This window comes from Phoenix dactylifera, unplaced genomic scaffold (assembly GCF_009389715.1).
Source record: "Phoenix dactylifera cultivar Barhee BC4 unplaced genomic scaffold, palm_55x_up_171113_PBpolish2nd_filt_p 000288F, whole genome shotgun sequence".
Lineage (NCBI taxonomy): Eukaryota > Viridiplantae > Streptophyta > Magnoliopsida > Arecales > Arecaceae > Phoenix > Phoenix dactylifera.
Genome location: NW_024067770.1, coordinates 414,245 through 432,905, shown reverse-complemented (window position 1 = coordinate 432,905; position 18,661 = coordinate 414,245). Strand labels below are relative to the sequence as shown.

Below are 18,661 nucleotides of genomic sequence, written 5' to 3'. Positions count from 1 at the left end.
AGCAGTAATCTCATTTCAGCAGTAAGAGAACTAGCTATTACCTTCGCGGAAAAGTCGAAGTTCTCATTTTCCATGATCAACTGTAGAGCTCTCATTTTGTTTTCAGGCTTTTTCGGAGTGGCTCCTACGCAGGGTAGATGAAGTAGCTCACTCAAGCTCTCCTCGGAAACTCGAACTCGAACCCCTCGAACTTCCGAAACAAGCCCTCCCATCCCAGTTTTGAGGAAGGCATAGAACTCCTGAACCAATCCGGGGTAGATCATCACGTCTAGGGAGCAAAGATACTCCCAACCTTGCCTTTGGATCCATTCCCTCAACCGAAACCCTTCTTGATCAAAGAACTCGGAATGGATCCTTCTCTCCGTTGTAACCGGTCTCCCCGCAAATCTTGCAAGTATCACTGAGGGGGAAGGAGGAGGAGGGGCCTCCGCACGTGCCTCACGTCGTGGAGACACGGTAGATGGCTCCGTAGGTTGCCTTTCCTCCCGTTGGATCCGTGTGACTCTTCCGGATCTCTTGGCTACGGCTCTTTTGGGTCCCATTTCTCTAAGATCTCAAGGTAATCTACTGTTTGGAGGAGTTTGGAGGAGTTTGGAGAGTGGGGATTAGAGTATTCAGAAGAGGACAAGGGCAAACAGTGCCCTAACAATGCTCTCGGGTCCCCTTTTAACAGTGGGGTCCCGACATTGGGTCGACTCAAGATTTTTCTTGGGTCGACTCAACGTTGGGTCGACCCTATTCTGGGTTGGGTCGACCCAAGTGCAGAATTTTTTTTTTTTTTTCTCTTCCTTTTTGCTTCTAAGAATTTTTCTTGCTTCCAATCCTTATAAACTCTTTATGGGACAATGATACATGAGTAAGGAATCTCTAGATAACAAATTTGACTCATGTTTCATGGGATTTTAGAAATTGGAAGAATGTATCATGAGACTACTAGCTCCCTTTTATATTTCTTCAATAAAAAGGATCACATATGCCTAATTTCCTCCTTAGCATGCAGAATCTATCTTCACTCAATGGTTTCGTAAATATGTCGGCTAATTGTTTTCAGTGCATATATGCTCAATACATATATTTCCATTTTGCACATGATCCCTAATAAAATGGTACCTTATTTCTATGTGTTTGGCTTTAGAGTGCTGAACTGGATTTTTAGTAAGATTGATGGCACTAGTATTATCACACTTAATAGGAATATTATCTAGTTTAACTCCATAGTCTTCTAGTTGTTGCTTAAGCCATAATACTTGAGCACAATAACTACCAGCAGCTATATATTCAGCTTCAGCTGTGGACAGTGCCACTGAATTCTGCTTTTTGCTAAACCATGATACTAAGTTATTTCCTAAGAATTGACATGTGCCACTTGTGCTCTTCCTATCTAATTTGCATCCGGCAAAATCAGCATCTGAATACGCAAGCAAATTTAGACAGGAGTCCCTTGAGTACCATAGCCCTATATTGGTAGTTCCTCTTAAATATCTAAGGATTCTCTTAACAGCACTTAAATGTGACTCCTTAGGATCCGATTGGTATCTAGCACATATTCCTACACTAAATACGATGTCGGGTCTACTAGCAGTAAGATAGAGCAAGGATCCAATTAGTCCTCTATAGAGCTTGATATCAATACTCTTCCTTTTTTCATCCTTGTCTAGCTTGCTAGTAGGATTCATTGGAGTGCCTACTCCCTTATGATTTTCATTCCCAAACTTCTTTAGTATTTCCTTTGTATACTTAGTTTGATGAATGAAAATGCCTTCTTTAGTTTGTTTGATTTGTAATCCTAGAAAGAAGCTTAGTTCTTCCATCAAACTCATTTCAAATTCTCCATGCATTAAATCAGCAAATTCTTTGCAAAGAGTATCATTTGTGGCACCAAAGATTATGTCATCTACATATATTTGTATCACTAATAGATTTTTGTCCTTTCTTTTGAGAAATAGAGTTTTATCTACATTTCCTCTACTAAAGTCATTATTAAGCAGAAATTTGCTTAATCGATCATACCAAGCCCTAGGTGCTTGCTTTAATCTATACAATGCTTTATGTAGTTTAAAGACATGATTTGGCAATTCATGATTCTCAAAATCTGGAGGTTGTTCTACATATACTTCCTCCTCAATAAAACCATTTAAGAATGCACTCTTCACATCCATTTGATATAATTTGAAATCCATGAAACATGCAAATGCTAGAAGTAATCTAATAGCCTCTAATCTAGCTACAGGAGCAAATGTCTCATCAAAATCTATTCCTTCTTCTTGATTGTATCCCTTAGCTACAAGTCTAGCCTTATTTCTTATAACTAATCCATTTTCATCTAATTTATTTCTAAATATCCATTTTGTTCCAATTACTGAATTATGCTTTGGTCTTTCAGTTAATGTCCATACATTACTTCTTTTGAATTGATTTAATTCTTCTTGCATGGCATTTATCCAGTTAGTATCTTTTTCAGCTTCTTCATAAGTCTTAGGTTCTAATTGTGAAACGAAAGCAAGATAATCATTTAAATTCCTAAGAGATGATCGAGTTCTTACCCCTTGAGATGGACACCAATGATTAAGTCTTTAGGATGTCCATATGCATACCTCCATTCCTTTGGCAAGTTTTGGGATTGTGGTGGCACGCTATCATCTCCCTTATCTTGATTTGGCACGTCATCAATATTCAACTTTTCAAAGTCGATAATTCCTGTATCATCATCAACAATATTTTCTTTCCTAGCAGACTCACTATCAGACTCATCAAATATAATATTGACTGACTCTTCCACTACTAAGGTTCTTTTATTGAATACTCTGTATGCCCTGCTAGATGTGGAGTATCCTAAGAAGATACCTTCATCTGACTTGGCATCAAATTTACTTAGATCCTCCTTGCCATTGTTTAAGATGAAACATCTACATCCAAAAACTTTAAGATATTTAGCAGTTGGTTTCTTATTCTTCCAGAGTTCATAAGGAGTTTTCTTGGTTATAGGTTGTATTAAAACTCGATTTAGAATATGGCAAGCAGTGTTTATAGCTTCAGCCCAAAAGTACTTTGGAAGATTTGACTCACACAACATTGTGCGTGCCATTTCTGCCAATGTCCTATTTTTCCTTTCAACAACCCCATTTTGTTGAGGCGTTCTAGGTGCTGAAAATTGATGTGATATTCCATTTTTAGTGCAAAATTCTTCAAAGTGTTGATTTTCAAATTCCGTACCATGATCACTTCGAATTGCTACTAAGGTGAGTTTCTTTTCATTTATGATATTATTATATAGTTTCAAAATTTCTGAAAATGCTTCATTCTTATGTGCCAAAAATGAAACCCATGTATACCTTGAAAAATCATCAACAATAACTAGTCCATATTTCTTCCCTCCTAGACTTGCAGTTCTAGTAGGTCCAAATAAATCCATGTGTATGAGTTCAAATGGTCTAGTTGTTGATACTACATTCTTCGATTTGAAAGATGATTTAGTTTGTTTTCCCAATGAACATGGTCCACATATTTTGTCCTTTTCAAAGATCAATTTTGGCACATCTTTTATTAATTCCTTCTTAACTAGTTTTGATATTAATTCCATACTAGCATGTCCTAATCTTCGATGCCAAAGCCAACTAGTTTCATTTTTCTTTTCTTCATTAGTAATTAAGCATAAACCATTTTTCTTGCCTAACTCATGAAGATCTACTAAGTAAATATTTCTTTGCCTTTGTCCTACAAGTACAATGCTATTATCTTTAGGATTAGTGATTATGCATACAGATGCTTCAAATGTAACTTTAAACCCTTTATCACAAAATTGACTTATACTAAGAAGGTTATGTTTCAAACTCTTAACTAATAAGACATTTTCTATAAAAATAGATGGAGCAATGAAAATTTTACCCTTTCCAATGATATGCCCTTTACCATTGTCTCCATAGGTTACTACTCCACTTTTCTTTGATTCTAAGGTGACAAATTGATCTACGTCACCGGTCATGTGTCTTGAACAGCCGCTATCTAGATACCATTGTTTTTCCACTTTATCAGCTGTAAGACACACCTGCAATCAAGATCAAGAAGAAACTTTAGGTACCCAAACTAAGTTGGGTCCTTTAGGGTTAGTACTCCATGTTCCTTTTGGAACCCAAACTTTCTTGAATTTAATCTTTTGATTATAACTTGATTTGTTTTGACTGGACTTTCTAAAGTTACATTCATATGCTCTATGTCCTAACTTATTGCAGCAATAACAAGTAATATTTTCACTTTTAGCTTTTACAAAAATGTTCTTTAAGAATTTTTGTTTCCTATTTGTTCTATATCCTAAACCAGCCTTATCATATACAGCTTTTGGCTATCAAGAATCATATTTAATTTGGTAGAACTAAGTGTAAATTTATCTACCAAGGATTTATATTTTTCAGCATCTTCTTTTAGCTTGATATTTTCAGCAATTAGATCCTTGGTTTCATTTGTAAGTTTCCTACTCAAAGTTTCACAGGTATGAGATAGTTTTAACTTGTCCTTAATAAGAGATTGATTTTCTTCTTTTAGAACTTTATTTCTATTAATTAGTTTCTTATGTTCTTCCATGAGTTCTAAGAATGCATCATGTAATTCATCAACAGTAAAATCACAGTCAAGTTCAGAATCTACCTCATCGTCATTGGCCATATGACACATTTGGGCCTTCTCTTGATGATCTTCCTCCTCCGAACTTGATTCCTTGCTTTCACTCCATTCAGCCATGAAATTCTTCTTTTTCAACTTTCTTGCCATCCACTTCAAATCTGGGCAATCTATCTTATAATGCCCGGGTTTGTTACACTCATAGCAAATGGGAGTTGCTTTTTCCTTTTCTTTGTCCTTACCCTTTTCTTTGCTTGAGTTACCTTTAAGGAAGGGTTTCTTTTTATGGAACCTATTCTTACCTCTCATTAATTTTCTGAAATTTCTCCCAAGCACAGCCATCCCTTCTTCATCGATTTCTTCATCATCATCTGAATCTTCTGATTCAGTTAGTTGTTTAGGGGTGGTAGTCTTTAGGGCGATGGGCTTTCTTCTCTTGACCTCATCTTCTGAATTTTGCCTCATTGTCAACTCATGGGTCATGAGTGATCCTAGAAGCTCCTCTAACTGCAGTGTGTTGAGGTCCTTTGCTTCTTGAATAGCGGTTACCTTGGCCTCCCAATTCCTTGGTAGAGACCTGAGAATTTTTCGCACCAAATCAGAGTTAGAGTAAGACTTTCCTAAACTCTTAAGCCCATTTATAATGTCAGTAAAACGAGTAAACATATCAGTTATGGACTCAGTAGATTCCATTTTAAACAATTCATACTTGTGTACTAATATGTTTATCTTTGACTCCTTAACTTGATTGGTCCCTTCATGTGTGACCTCAAGTCTGTCCCAAATTTCTTTGGCAGTAGTGCAAGTAGATATTCTATTAAATTCATTTACATCTAATGAGCAGTAAAGTACATTTATAGCTTTTGCATTTAACTGTGCTAATCTTCTATCACTTTCATTCCAATCCATTTCTGGTTTGGGTATGATAGTGCCCTCTATGTTAAGTGTGGGTGTGTGAGGTCCTCTAGTGATGATTTGCCATAGTTCATAGTCTGAAGCTTGAATGAATATCCTCATTCTAGCTTTCCAATATGTGTAGTTTGTGCCATTAAATAGAGGTGGTCTATTTGTGGATTGCCCCTCACTCATAGAACATCCCACTTGGGTTGTCATGATCTTTAACTCTTGATTGTGAGATCAATGAGTACTATTAGAGCACCTTGCTCTGATACCACTTGTTGCCCAAGGTGACACGCCAAGAGGGGGGGGAGTGAATTGGTTTCTTTTAAATTTGAACTATCTTACTCAAGTCAAATGGATGGTTAGTAAGCTAAAGTAAATCACAACACAAACAACACAAAGTATAGTGGTTCGGTGCTCTTCTTAGCACCTACGTCCACTCCCCAAGCGACCCCTTGGGAATTCACTATAATCTTGCGGATTACAGTTGGATTGTTTTCCGGGCTCACAATCCAGAAACCTTTGTTGGTTTTACGGGCTCACCAACGAACCTATACACTTTGGTTTTCCGGGTTCACCAAAAACCTTTGTTGGTTTTGCGGGCTCACCAACGAACCTTTACAATTGGTTTTCCGGGTTCACCAATCAACCTACTCCGTTGGTTTTCCGGGCTCACCAACCAACCTTTACAAGTTGTTTAACAAATAAAGAAAGAAGATTTAAACTCCTAAATGAGCAAATGAAACAATATAAACTACAAAGAAGAGTATAGAAAATATTTATCGCTTTGAAGTGGCTTCTCTCTTCTTTGTCAAGGATGCTTCACTCTACAAGGGAGGATGGAGCTCTTGATGACTCTTTGAATCTGCTCAACCCCTTTCTTTGATTCTTGAATGAAGCACTTGGATGAAGAAGATTAGGGCACTTTTGTTTTCTTGTGTACTCTTGGATGTTCCTTTCAAAAGTTGTTCTATCTAATGAATAGTGCCACTTTAAATAGTCTCCTACATCCATTGGACAAGCCCCAATGGTTAGAATTCAAAAACTAGCCGTTACTGACTTTGGGAAGGACAAAAAGTACATCTGCAGAACTAGCCGTTATGTTTCAGCCCGTGTTTGGGTCGGCTCAACCTGTCCTTGGGTCGACCCAACTTTCACTTGGGTCGACTCAAACATTCCTTGGGTCGACTCTCTCAGAAAACACAGAAACTTGAAATTCAGCCTTCCTTCCCTTGGGTCGACCCAACCATTCTTTGGGTCGACTCAAAGTTCACTTGGGTCGACTCAACTTCTTCTTGGGTCGACCCTCTCAGTAATTCCAGAGAACCATTTTCTGTCTTCTTTTCTGTCTTGCCTTTGGGTCGACCCTCTCAGGGTTTGGGTCGACTCAAGCTTGGGTCGACTCAACTACTTCTTGGGTCGACCCTCTCAGTGAATCCAGAGAACCATTGTTCTGTCTTGTTTTGAGGATCTTGATGTTTGGGTCGACTCATGCTTTCCTTGGGTCGACCCAACTCACTGTTCATCTGTGCCATTTTTGCAGAAGTGTGCCAAATGATTTCTTGATGTGCCGGGGTCGACCCAATCATCCTTTGGGTCGACTCAATCCACACTTTGCTGCATCTCAAGGTTAGATTCATTCAAATAAACAATGAAATGTATCTATATGAATTTATACAAATATCCTGAGAGTAATAGTCTTATAAATGAAGTATCAATTTAACTTATAACATACTCTAGATAATTGCTTGTTAATCATCAAAATAACACTATCATCCTCAGGCCCGATGCTCTGACAAAAAGCTGGGGGTAGCAAACCCAATGATACAGATTTGCCAAATTTTTGCTTTCCTAAGGTAGCATTGTTTCAGAGCAATGATACGGTAACACAGAAAAATCATGCCAGAACGTTAAGAAGCATCATTTAAGGTGTACTGAATGATAAAAACATCAGACATCAAGAAACATCAAATTATACTTGAAATATTCAAAAATAAAAAAATGATCATTTTTTATTAAATCTTAAAAAATAAAAAAAAAGGCATGCCGGTTTGGAACAGACACGCTACACCATACTGTATGTCGGTACGATACTGAACCGTTAGCTGACTGGTACGGGTCATGGCACTGGTTTGGCTAACCTTGCTTAATTGTTTAGAAAAAAAAGAAAAGAAACTGCCTTGGATTCCTAACAGAAATTAAACCCAAGTAAATACCAAAATAAGCAAAAATTAGCCAGGGAATGATTAAATTCATTTTTGGCAGTTCTCCTACTAGTCGAAGTGTTGATTTAATTGTCCATGCTACATATAATTAGTGAAGAGACAAGAGTACCTGAGCAATGGCATATGGCATGGAAGAAAACATCCCAGCAGCTCTTTCACGATAAAATACTGTCCTCTCGATTTCCACAACAGGCTGTAGTATAGAGCCATTTGCAAAGCCTACAAACATTGCCGAACCGTACATAGCCCCTAGAATGTTGAAAATATCTTGTTCTGTTGTTCTGTTATTCAATATATATAAAATTATCTGAGTCAAATGATCCAAGGAAGAAAGGAGAAATACACATATTTGGGAGCATACATGTTAGAACCAGTGCCCAGGAAGACTGTGCCAAATAGAAGTGCAGTTGAAATTGTGATGATGAATCTGACTATGTTGTGTTCTGGGTTTTTCCAGTAGGACCTATGCTGTTTCCACATGCAAGCAATACACTGGGAGATAAAGCTTTTTGCATACTTGGAAGGGAAATGCAAATCCCTTGAATTAGTTTGCGCTTTGCTCAGCTCATCAACCAGTTGCATATTCTCTCTAAAATGAAAATAATAATGAAGAAAAGTAAGTCACAAGCAGTAAGAATGCTTCTGGAATCTTTATTAATGTATGATGGTTCAAGAAATTGGTATGAGTGTACATGTATAGGGATGAATTATGAAAAATTGTTCCAAAGTCTATGCGGAGCTTATATTCCATGGCAGGAGAAGTCACATCTAACATCCAAGCTGCAGGATTTTGACCATCTCTGATCTTTGGGACTCCTGGAATAGCCTGCAGTGATGCTTTATATGTCAACTATGCATCTGATTATCCTACTAGCGGACAACACACATTAACTTTGTTCCTTACTTCAAAATATCGTATCATGTTTCGAGATAAAGGACCCAATGGGCCTCCATATATGAGCTGGCCTCCCTTCTTCATCAGAAGCAACTGCAAAAAATATGGGAAAGAGTAAAAGAAAAGTTAACCTAACATGGCGGTTATTATCTCCAAACATTTAACAAATCAATATTTTCAGAGATATTGAAATAAAACTTCTGTAGCATTTGTAAGTATATTACTTTATCGGGTATTTTGCTTTCATCCATTATTTTTATCTGCTTTAAGTGAAGGTTTAGTCTATGGCTATGAAGATGGACACAGATACAGATAAGGATATGACACCATATGGATACACTAGGGGTGGCAGTAGGTCAGGTCAGGTTGGGATTGTGTCAAAAAACTCTCAAGTCTCGACTCATACCCAACTCATTTATATTTGGGTTGGAAAATTTAGACCCATACCCCATCATTTATTTTATATAACTCCATACCTACCCACTAACCCATTTAAATTTTCACTCATCATACATTTAACTAGGAAAGAAAGAAAAACATGGCATTCAAGATCACAAATAACAAAATCAAATTCAATTTCAGAAAATATCATCATAATGACAATAAACTTAAAAATTTAAGATATATGATAATCATAAATTAACTGAGGATAAAACTAGATAAAAATGCAACCTTATATCCTAAAATCTTGTGGCCCACCCTGTCCATCATACTCTATGACATTTTCTAAGGGAACCAAACCATATGAAGAGAATTAGAGAACTGTCAACTATGCTGGGTCTGGGAGCCAGTTGGTTACTAACCAGGTCAACTTGAGTGACCCAACCCATATGGGGCTAAACCCAAACCTACCTTTTTATAATTCTTTTGATTTCAGGTCAACTTGGAATTGACCGGATCAGAAATTAGCCCCACCCATACCCATTTATTTCAGGTGGGTTTATATAGGTTGGCGGGTCCAAGTCAGTTTGCCACCCCTAAGATATGTTGATATGACAAATTTTGAAAGTAGGATAAGATACAGCAAGGATATGTCAGCAAATATATGTATTTTATACATGTCTACATGCATAACTCCATACATAATCATACATGTACATACATACATACATATATATATATATACACATACATACATACATACATACATACATACATACATATATATATATATATATATATACATATTTATATATAGACAATGAGGGCCCGAAATCAATGATCCGGGCTGTTGGATATGATCTACTACCTCTAAATTGCTTAGGCACCAAAATCATGTAATTTGAAGACCCTAGCCTATACATCAAGTGGTCAAAAATTGGATAGTCTAAATAAAATGGTATTATATCTATTTTTTGATCACTTAATGTGTAGGCTAAAAGTCTCCAAATACTATGATTTTTGGTTTGTAAATAGTTTAGAGGTAGTAGATCACATCCAATGACTCAGATCATCACTTTGGGACCCTTAGGTAGATCTGATTGGTTCTGAGTGGAGATTCACTCGAGTGTAGCCAAGTCCATCTCTCTCTGTCTCTCTCTCTTTCTATATATATATATATATATATATATATATATATATATATATATATACATATATATGTAGAAAAGCATCTATAAAACATAGTATGCTATTGAAATTTCATTGTCTGTACCTTATACAATAGCATCAACTCTTACAAGGTCATCATTGGAATCTGTAGATCCTAAACATCCCTCCTATTTTAACTTTAACATTATATACTCCAAAATTGACCTCTTACTGTTAAAGTGTTTACATAGACAAAAAGAAAGAAGACAGCCTCCTACTTGTTTATAGAGGTATTGGGAACATATCTCAAGTGTATCTAGGAAGTATCTGGAATATTTATTTAACTTAGAAAAAAATGGATACTTAAAATAAGTATTAGACATGCATTCGACAAGTATTAATGAGTGTTGGTATCCGATACATATCTGGTATGAACATGGCTTGTGATTTTGAAGCAGCCATGCTTCTTAGGTTGGCAGCTAGCGTATCAAGTATTGCTTTGGAAAATAAATTTTTCCAAACATAAATGTCTCTCATGTGCTTCTTTCTGATTTTCCCTCATTTAGATTATGTCATTCCAAGTGTGTATTGTCAACGGGAGCTGTATTATACTCTGAGCAGTCATCCATTGCGACTTCCATCATTTAATTTTTTTCCCAGCCTGCTCTTCATCCTTGCAATCATGCCAATTTAGCCTAGGAGACCAATTATTTTATTGATAGTTTTCACCACAAGCCAGTCTTAAAAGGATCTTTCTTTATCAGTCCAAACTGGAAGGTTTCAATCATCGGTTAGAGAGGTCTTTCCCTCTCTAGCCTCTGTCTTCTCAGGAATAACCAAAATCTGACAGTATGACCCTATTGACTAGCCATTTGTGTTTAAGTGCCTTTATTCCTTTTATAAGGTGATTTTTTTATTTTCAACAGGTGTTGTAATTCTATCCCATTATCATTAATATGTGTTTGACCTTTTCATTTGTCAGATTGCAAACTTTGAATTTAATTCTGGATCCCCTTTTGTATGGCATTTATTAGTCTTAGCATGCAACTGACATCGCAAGCTCTCCTTCCTATGCTTTTCTCTTTTTGTCAGGATAAGTGTGGAAGATCTCCTAGTAAACTGTATATGATTTTTTTCTTTTCTTTTTTTCAGGTTAGTGTGGGAAATTTATGGCATGTCTTACTATTTGGTTAGATCAACACTCAAATATTTGATGCTTTGTCTTGACATCAAGGTTGGATATGCCTCTTTTAATATGTAAATATAATCTATCTAGAATCACTTTACTTTGCCTTCCTTTCTGCTAAAAAGTAAACTGGGTATGCTTTTTTCTTTTTTTAGCAAAATTTGTATGGAAAACATATGGCATGTCTTACTATTTTGGCCAGTCAACTATTTGATGCTTTAATTTTTTGACATCAATGTTAGTTAACATCTCTTTAAATATGTAAATATAATCTAGCCACAATTATTCTACATTTGCAGGCATTAGTTCATTAGTACAAGCACTAAGCAGTAGTGTCTAGCTTATTTGCTCTGTCTGCTTTGGCGGCAGCTCCAAACAAGTACAGTGCCAATGGGCATGCCAGCCAGTAGTTAGCACAGCATGCTGTTTCTTGCCAGGATGCATGATACGCCTTGCAGAAATAAAATTTTTATAGAAAAAAATAATGACCATTTTTACTTTAAATGTTTGAAAAATAACTAATAGGTGCCCTGCCAACCTGTGCAGGGTGCTTGCACTGGTGGGTACGGTATGTGCCAGCCAGCATGGACTGCCCTGGACCAGCACTGTAAAACCTTGGATCCAGTACAGTGCATGTACTCACAACTCGTGCCATGGTGCCTTAGTTATCAGATCCATCACTTGCCTCTTCCACTAAATCTAGTAAGAGTTATAGATTATTTATTTATCATGTTTATTTTAACCTGCAAAATTAGATAATATGATGATCAAACTATACAGTATATACTCACACAACATCACTTTGCCATAGCCTAGTATAGAATCATTGCAAAACACCCCCCTCATCTATTACCTAAGTGGGTCAAGAGTTTCCTAAGTGCAAAAAAGTTAGGAAACATATCTCCAAATCAAGTGATCACAATCCTTAATTCTGAATTGGATTTCTAAAAATTGCATTGCAATGGGCTATAGATGCTCAGGTACAACACCACATTCAATAGGAAAGATAATTTGTTATTACTAAGAACAATAGAATCAAGTTGTGCTTTTCCATTTGACAAGATAATTTTGTTCTTCTACATCCTAGTAATCTATCTAACAATCCACTTAGTTATATGTTCACTAACAGGCATAATATATTACACATTGAGAACTACATGCATATTATACATGTCATGCTAGGAACCAAAATGTACTTGTAAATGCAAGTTTATATATGTGTATATGTCTAAGTTTCTTCAAACACAACTATTAGTAGATATGTGCTCCCCGATCTCCATCATGGAATCCTTTCTAGATATTTTGGTCTGACATATTCTCATTGTCTTAAGATTTGGATTGAATTTTCTTAAACTGCTTAAGCAAGTAGGGATGGTGAGGTTTAGAATTGTAGTCACCCCAGTTAGAAAAGTGATCATGCCATTTAAGTGTTATTTGCAGTTGATTGTTACGAGTAGTTCCAATATGAAAATTGTATATCATTTTTTTGTTAAATTGGAGTATCAATACCTCTATGAGACTATGACTGTTGGGAGACTTTTCAGCTCCTTGTGCACATCCATCCATGGTTTAAGACCGTAAAGTGCTAGAAGTTGCAATCATTAAATGGATCAACTAATGCAATAGAAGTTATGTCATCACGGTAAGTCACAGCCCTTTGTGAAGGTGGAAGAGGATAAGAAAAAGGAAGAATAGAATCAAGGACAGCTATTCTGTGGATTCCAATTGTATCATCTGCAAGTATCTCTAGTCTCTACCATGTGTCTTGTATTCAAGTTTCTTCTTCTTCTTCTTCTTCTTCTTCTTCTTTTTCCTTTTTTTCTCTGACCATGCTTTGAAAATCCTAATGCTTATTATGATCCTTTCAAAAATGTAAAAAAAAATGTCATTTCTAAAAGAATTTTACCAAGCATTTTGGATGAAAACAAGTTGGGTGTTTTTGAACCTTACTATTGTTTTGAAACTCTAAAAGCCTAATTTCCAAAATTTACAATTTCTTTTATTCCTTTTGAATGTGGTGATTAGTTTCAAGCTAGGTATACTGAACCGACCGGAATCGGTCTGTTCAGCCCGTAGCGAACCGGTGCCGACAGTATAACATATAAAATTGGTTCTGACCCAACCATTTGGTTCCGTACTTGAACCGGTGCGTACCGGCTCGGTACGTACCGGTACATACCAGTACCAATGCGAATCGGGCCGGTTCGCACCAGCCCAAGCGCAGCTTTCCTGCGTGCAGCAGCGAGCCCACGTGGGCGCGCGCATTATTTTTTTTTTTTTTTGCATGTCCGGGCGTGGACGCGCAAGCGGGGAATGCACACTTGCGGCCGGTTCCCCGTCAGGGAACCATGCCTGCGCGCGATTCCCAGCACTTGCACGTGGTTCCCCTCGCGGGGTAGCGCGCCCATGCGGGTTACCAGCCCGCGTGGGCCATTTAATGCCACAGAGTGGCATTTAACGCGTTCGCACGCGGATGCATTGTTTTTTTGTTCGCTTTGCCTCGTGGATGCACGTAGTTTTTTTTCGTATCCACGCGAACCGGTACTGTACCGGTATCGGTGCCCACCTGTACGTCGGTATAGTCGGTCCGACCAAGGTCCGCCGTACCGGTACCAGTCGGCGTACTGGTGGCGGGCCGGACCGGTACGGTACCGGGCCGGACCGGTACGGTACCGGGCCGGACCGGTACGGTACCGGCCCGGACCGGTACGGTACCGGCCCGGACCGGTACGGTACCGGCCCGGTCCGGTACGGTACCGGCCGGTACCGCGAGCCAAAAACCACAGCACCTCGCGCTGTGGTTCATTAAAAAAAAAAAAAAATTCGTACCGGTGCGAACCGGCCGGTTCGCACCGGTACGAGGCCGGTACCAAGCGGTACCGGCCGGTACCGACCGGTACAGGCTCCGTACCGGCGGGTTCGTACAAGAAAACCGGTTTTCTTGTGGTTCCGGTACCGGTCTAGGACCGGGCCGGTACGTACCGGCCCGTACCGGCCGGTACGGGCCGGTACGGCATTCCATGGGTCCGACGAACCTTGGTTTCAAGCTTATGCAATTGTTGAGAGTTTGACATAGTATAGGGAGTGAAGCACAATAGGTAAACAATAGAATAGAGGCTAAAATTGAATAAGATTGAAGATGGAACACGAATAATGGATTTTAGAGTTTGAAAACCTCTAACTTCTAAATGAAGAATAAGATGGTTGTTCACATTGAATCTAAAGATAATTTATACTAGGGTTGTAGTGTAGCAGCTCTGTGTTCCCAACCCTTGATTATAAATAAACCCCATCTAATCTTAGCTATCCAAACTCATTAAGCATACTTTTAAGTATCTCTCAAAATCCCCTAATAATCGAACCATCAATCATGGAACCCACACCCCACCCTAGTTGGATGCTTAAGGACCTAAAACCACCCACCTAAATGAAATTTAAATTGAATGGTACTTATGCTTGGGCATGCAACCGGTACTTACTTGTTAAATGTTTGAATTATGCTAATTAGCTTCATGCCTGTATGTTCACACTTGGTACCTGACCGATTGTCTATTAAAAAACCTAAGTTTTGAAGGACATGGATAAACTTAGCCAAAATGATTCAAAAAATGTGATTGAGTGATATAATAATTATATTGTACCATCAAATAAATTAAATCAAACAACTTACTGGTATTACTTGCAAGGTTCAAAATCCTAGTATGATACCAATTTCGATTGGATGCTAGTCTAGTACCCACCAGAATGTATTATACGTAACACAAGCTTTGGTAGTTCTTGGCAACACTGCAGCCAAGACATATTTTCATGTTTTCTTTTTTTACATTTTTGTGTTTGACCAATTTTATGAAGCTTAATGTTAGCTTAGGACCAAAAAACACAATAAATTTGTTATTTTGACAAACTTGAGAAGAAAAAATTAATTTGATCAAAGAAAACACTTTTTTTTAAAATTAATAACACTAAAACAATGGAAGCAACGCGATGCTATGGAAAAGTGAGACATGCTAATATGTACATGTAAACATTAATGTCAACTTCCTCGTTCATCCCGACATGGAGTGCCTAGTAAACTCTAAATGTGCTGGGTGTGAAATCAATGTTTTGGATTTCTTATAGGTAATCTCAATACTTTTGGAGCATCATGCAATTAAGGTATAATCCAAGGTTTCTAGAATTGGTATTAGATGTTGTGCTAGTCGAGGGATGTCGTACATAGTTAAGTATGGGTAACCCAACCTAATTTTCTTTAATTTTTATTTTTCAAAGGAGGGAGGGGAGAGAAGGATGAGAGGGAGTGGAGAGCAAATCTGAAGGGTAGTGATGCATGGAGGGATTGATTGGAGGAAGATTGAGGCCCATTAAGTTGGACCTTGATGATAGACCAAGTGGAAGAGGAGGATGGCCGGTTCAAGAACAGCACACTCCGGTTAGATGCAAGGGGTTGATTAGAGGGAGAGTGAGGCCAGCGTAGCTCGCCATCAATATTTGAGAGAGAGTTGGGGGGGGGGGGGGGCAGTTAATCGGAGGGAGAGAGGATAGTGCCACTCACAGCAAGGTCGACAACAAGGTACGTGTCGATGGTGGAAACAACGTGAAGGAGGGGAGTAGCAAGGGTTCGACAAGGATAAGGCATCGAAGTGAAGGAGAGAATTGGGAACTATTGTTTTGTAGAGGGGATGCTCGATGCCTCGATCCTTCATTTATAAGGAAAGGTCAATTAGGTCAAGAAAGTTGATTTTGAACTACTCGAAACCTGGAAGAAATATTTTGTCCTGGTTCCAACCATTTGACCCTTACCCCACTTTGAGAGTCCTAACCATCTCGATTCCTGACCGGTTTAGTATGGTATGCCCTAAATTGCTTGCTTCAGGACAGTTCAGCAATCCTTGGTGTCACCTTAAGTTCCATTAATGTCCTTGTGTATGTTCTCTTTCTGTGATATATTGATGCCTCTTCTTCCAGTAATTTGCATCCAAGTTAAGGGGAGATCTTGATGGCCCCAAATTCATTGGAAGGCTTGTGGGCTTTGGTGGTAGAAAGAAGGGCAAGCAGAGCAAGGAGAGAGTGTTGGATTTATTGTAAATAAGAGGATAGGATAGGCAAGGGCCGAAGAGGAAGAAGGGTTTTCAAGAGAAGTTGGGTCTTGGTGGTTGTCAATGTCTTAGTCACCAATCTATCGATTCATAATGGTTGTGGTTGATGAGACAGGGAAGAGCATATTCAAGATGGTGAAGGTAGGTGGTTATAGGGAAGGAGCTCCGACTAATAAACTCATAACATAGTGATTCTCTTGCTTCGCATTTAAAGCATTTAAAAGCAAAGGATTGGACTACCTTGGATTTCGGGAGAATTAAAGAAGAAGGCGAGTGAGAGGGGCAGGGGAATTTTATTCTTCTTTAATTTAACTAAACTGTCAAATCCGTGGAGCAAAAGTTCCTCCCAACTCTCATTCTCACACTAAAAATGAAGAGAAAGTGCGTGAAATGGAAAAGGAAAAGAAAAAGAAAAGGTGGAAGAACCATTTTGGCTCGGTATTGGTAGGTACTGGTCGATACCAAATAGTCTCCTTGGTTCAGCTCAATTTGCCTAGAATTGGATATCAAAGGACGTTTGAGTGCTGGTTCTTTACCACTCTAGTTCGATATGATAGGTATAGCCAGGACTTTAAACCATGATTAGAAGCAAGGTCCACTGTACCAGGGTCCGATAGGCTTACTGATTGCCTACCGGACCGGTACAGTTCCGGTTCGTACCGAAATCGAGCAGTACAAACCGGAAAGCTCTTCCTCGTTGGAGCCTGAAAAGAAGAGAACGAGAGAGAGCGCGGGGAAGAGAGGGAGGGAGACCAACTTTGGCCACCATCAAAGAGCCGCGGAGGGGCATCGGAGGCCGGTGGGGGGCGGCAGAGCCCGGCGGGGGACGGGAGAACCCGCGGGACGCGGCTGCGGTTTTAATATAGAGATTTTCGAAATAGGGGACATGACCATGGCCTCAGCCTCCGCCGCGCCCCTGCGGGTTCCCTCACCCTCGCTGGGCTCCGCCGCCTCCCACTGGCCTCCGACGCCCCTCTGTGGCTCTCCGATGGCGGCCAAAGGTGGTCTCCCTCCCTCTCTTCCCTGCGCTCTCTTTTTCTCTTCGTCTTCTTTGTCTCCGACATGAAACTGGCCTGTACCAGTTTCCACGGCTCCAGGGTATCGGTAGCTGGCCGGACCGGTTTGTACCGGCCCGTACTGGCGGTACGGGCCAGTTCTGCATACCATGATTAGAAGTATATTAAATATAAATTGTTGTCATTTGTGAGTAATTTTATTAAACATTGTTCATTTCTACATAGAATCGCTTAAGTGCATGTACATTCATATGGATCATTTGTCCATCACAATTATCATTACCTATTTAGATCGAACATTTTCTTTGAAAAATCACCTTTTTATTTTCAACCAATAAATAAATTAAAGTATCTTGAATTTGTTGAAACCAATAAGTTAATTTGATGTTTTCTAGATAATCCATATCTAGAAAATAATAAAATTTGAACTCATTAATTACCCGATGGAGTTCCTATTGAGGTTTGGAAGTAATTAGGTGATGTGGGAGAAATTTGGTTGACTAATTTGTTTAATAAGATTCCAAAGACTAAGAACATGTCAGATGAATAGAGGAAAAGCACCATAATACTAATTTATAAGAACAAAGATGATATTCAAAATTGTTCTACTATAAATGGTATTAAACTTATGAGCCATACTTTTAAATTTTGGACGAGGTTGATTGAGCACATACTGATGTGTGACAAAAGAATATCAGGGAACTAACTTGATTTTATGCCAGGAAAATTGACTATGAAAGCTAATTTTCTTCTTCAAAGGTTAATAGAGAAATATAAAAAAAGAGCAAGATGTTTATATGGATTTTATTGATTTTTATAGAAACCTTAGAGAAGTCTTACGGTGGGTGTTAGAAAAGAAAGGAGTTTATCTTAGTTATATCAATGTGATTAAGGATATATACTAATAGAGAAGCTCCTAGTGTGAGAACTACTGATAATATTATTAGTGAGTTTTCAATCGCAACAGGTTTACTCCAAGGATCTACTCTAAGCCCTTATCATTTTGTGCTAGTTGTGGATGAACTTACTTGGCATATTCAGGATGATATTCCTTGGCACATGTTATTTACGGATGATATAGTACTACTGAATCAAACTAAAGCTGGAGTTAGTCATAAGTTGAAATAATGGAGACGCGCATTAAAATCTAAGGATTTTAGGTTAGATAGGACCAAGATGGAATTCGTAAAATGTATTTT

The 18,661-nt window shown here is 38.4% G+C and overlaps 1 protein-coding gene and 1 long non-coding RNA gene across 6 annotated transcripts in view; one reads left to right on the top strand and one right to left on the bottom strand.

The window, feature by feature from the left end:
* Positions 1–18,661, bottom strand: part of LOC103704782 (ABC transporter G family member 45-like) — a 79,542-nt gene that overhangs the window by 16,387 nt on the left and 44,494 nt on the right. The window contains exons 17-20 of the mRNA XM_008788216.4: positions 8,644–8,727; positions 8,432–8,565; positions 8,101–8,328; positions 7,849–8,020 (exon numbers count right to left, since the gene is read on the bottom strand). Coding sequence (XP_008786438.3) covers positions 7,849–8,020; positions 8,101–8,328; positions 8,432–8,565; positions 8,644–8,727 — 618 coding nt within the window. The remainder of the gene's footprint in view (positions 1–7,848; positions 8,021–8,100; positions 8,329–8,431; positions 8,566–8,643; positions 8,728–18,661) is intronic.
* The window catches only part of LOC113462576, a 47,741-nt gene that overhangs the window by 19,293 nt on the left and 9,787 nt on the right, over positions 1–18,661 (top strand). For 3 of the 5 annotated variants that reach the window (XR_003385213.2, XR_003385210.2, XR_003385211.2), the window contains one exon: positions 11,317–11,398. This is a non-coding gene — a long non-coding RNA (uncharacterized LOC113462576). Of the gene's footprint in view, positions 1–11,316; positions 11,399–11,896; positions 12,053–18,661 lie in introns of all 5 variants that reach the window. The other 2 variants (XR_003385212.2, XR_005507847.1) reach the window with 1 other exon arrangement.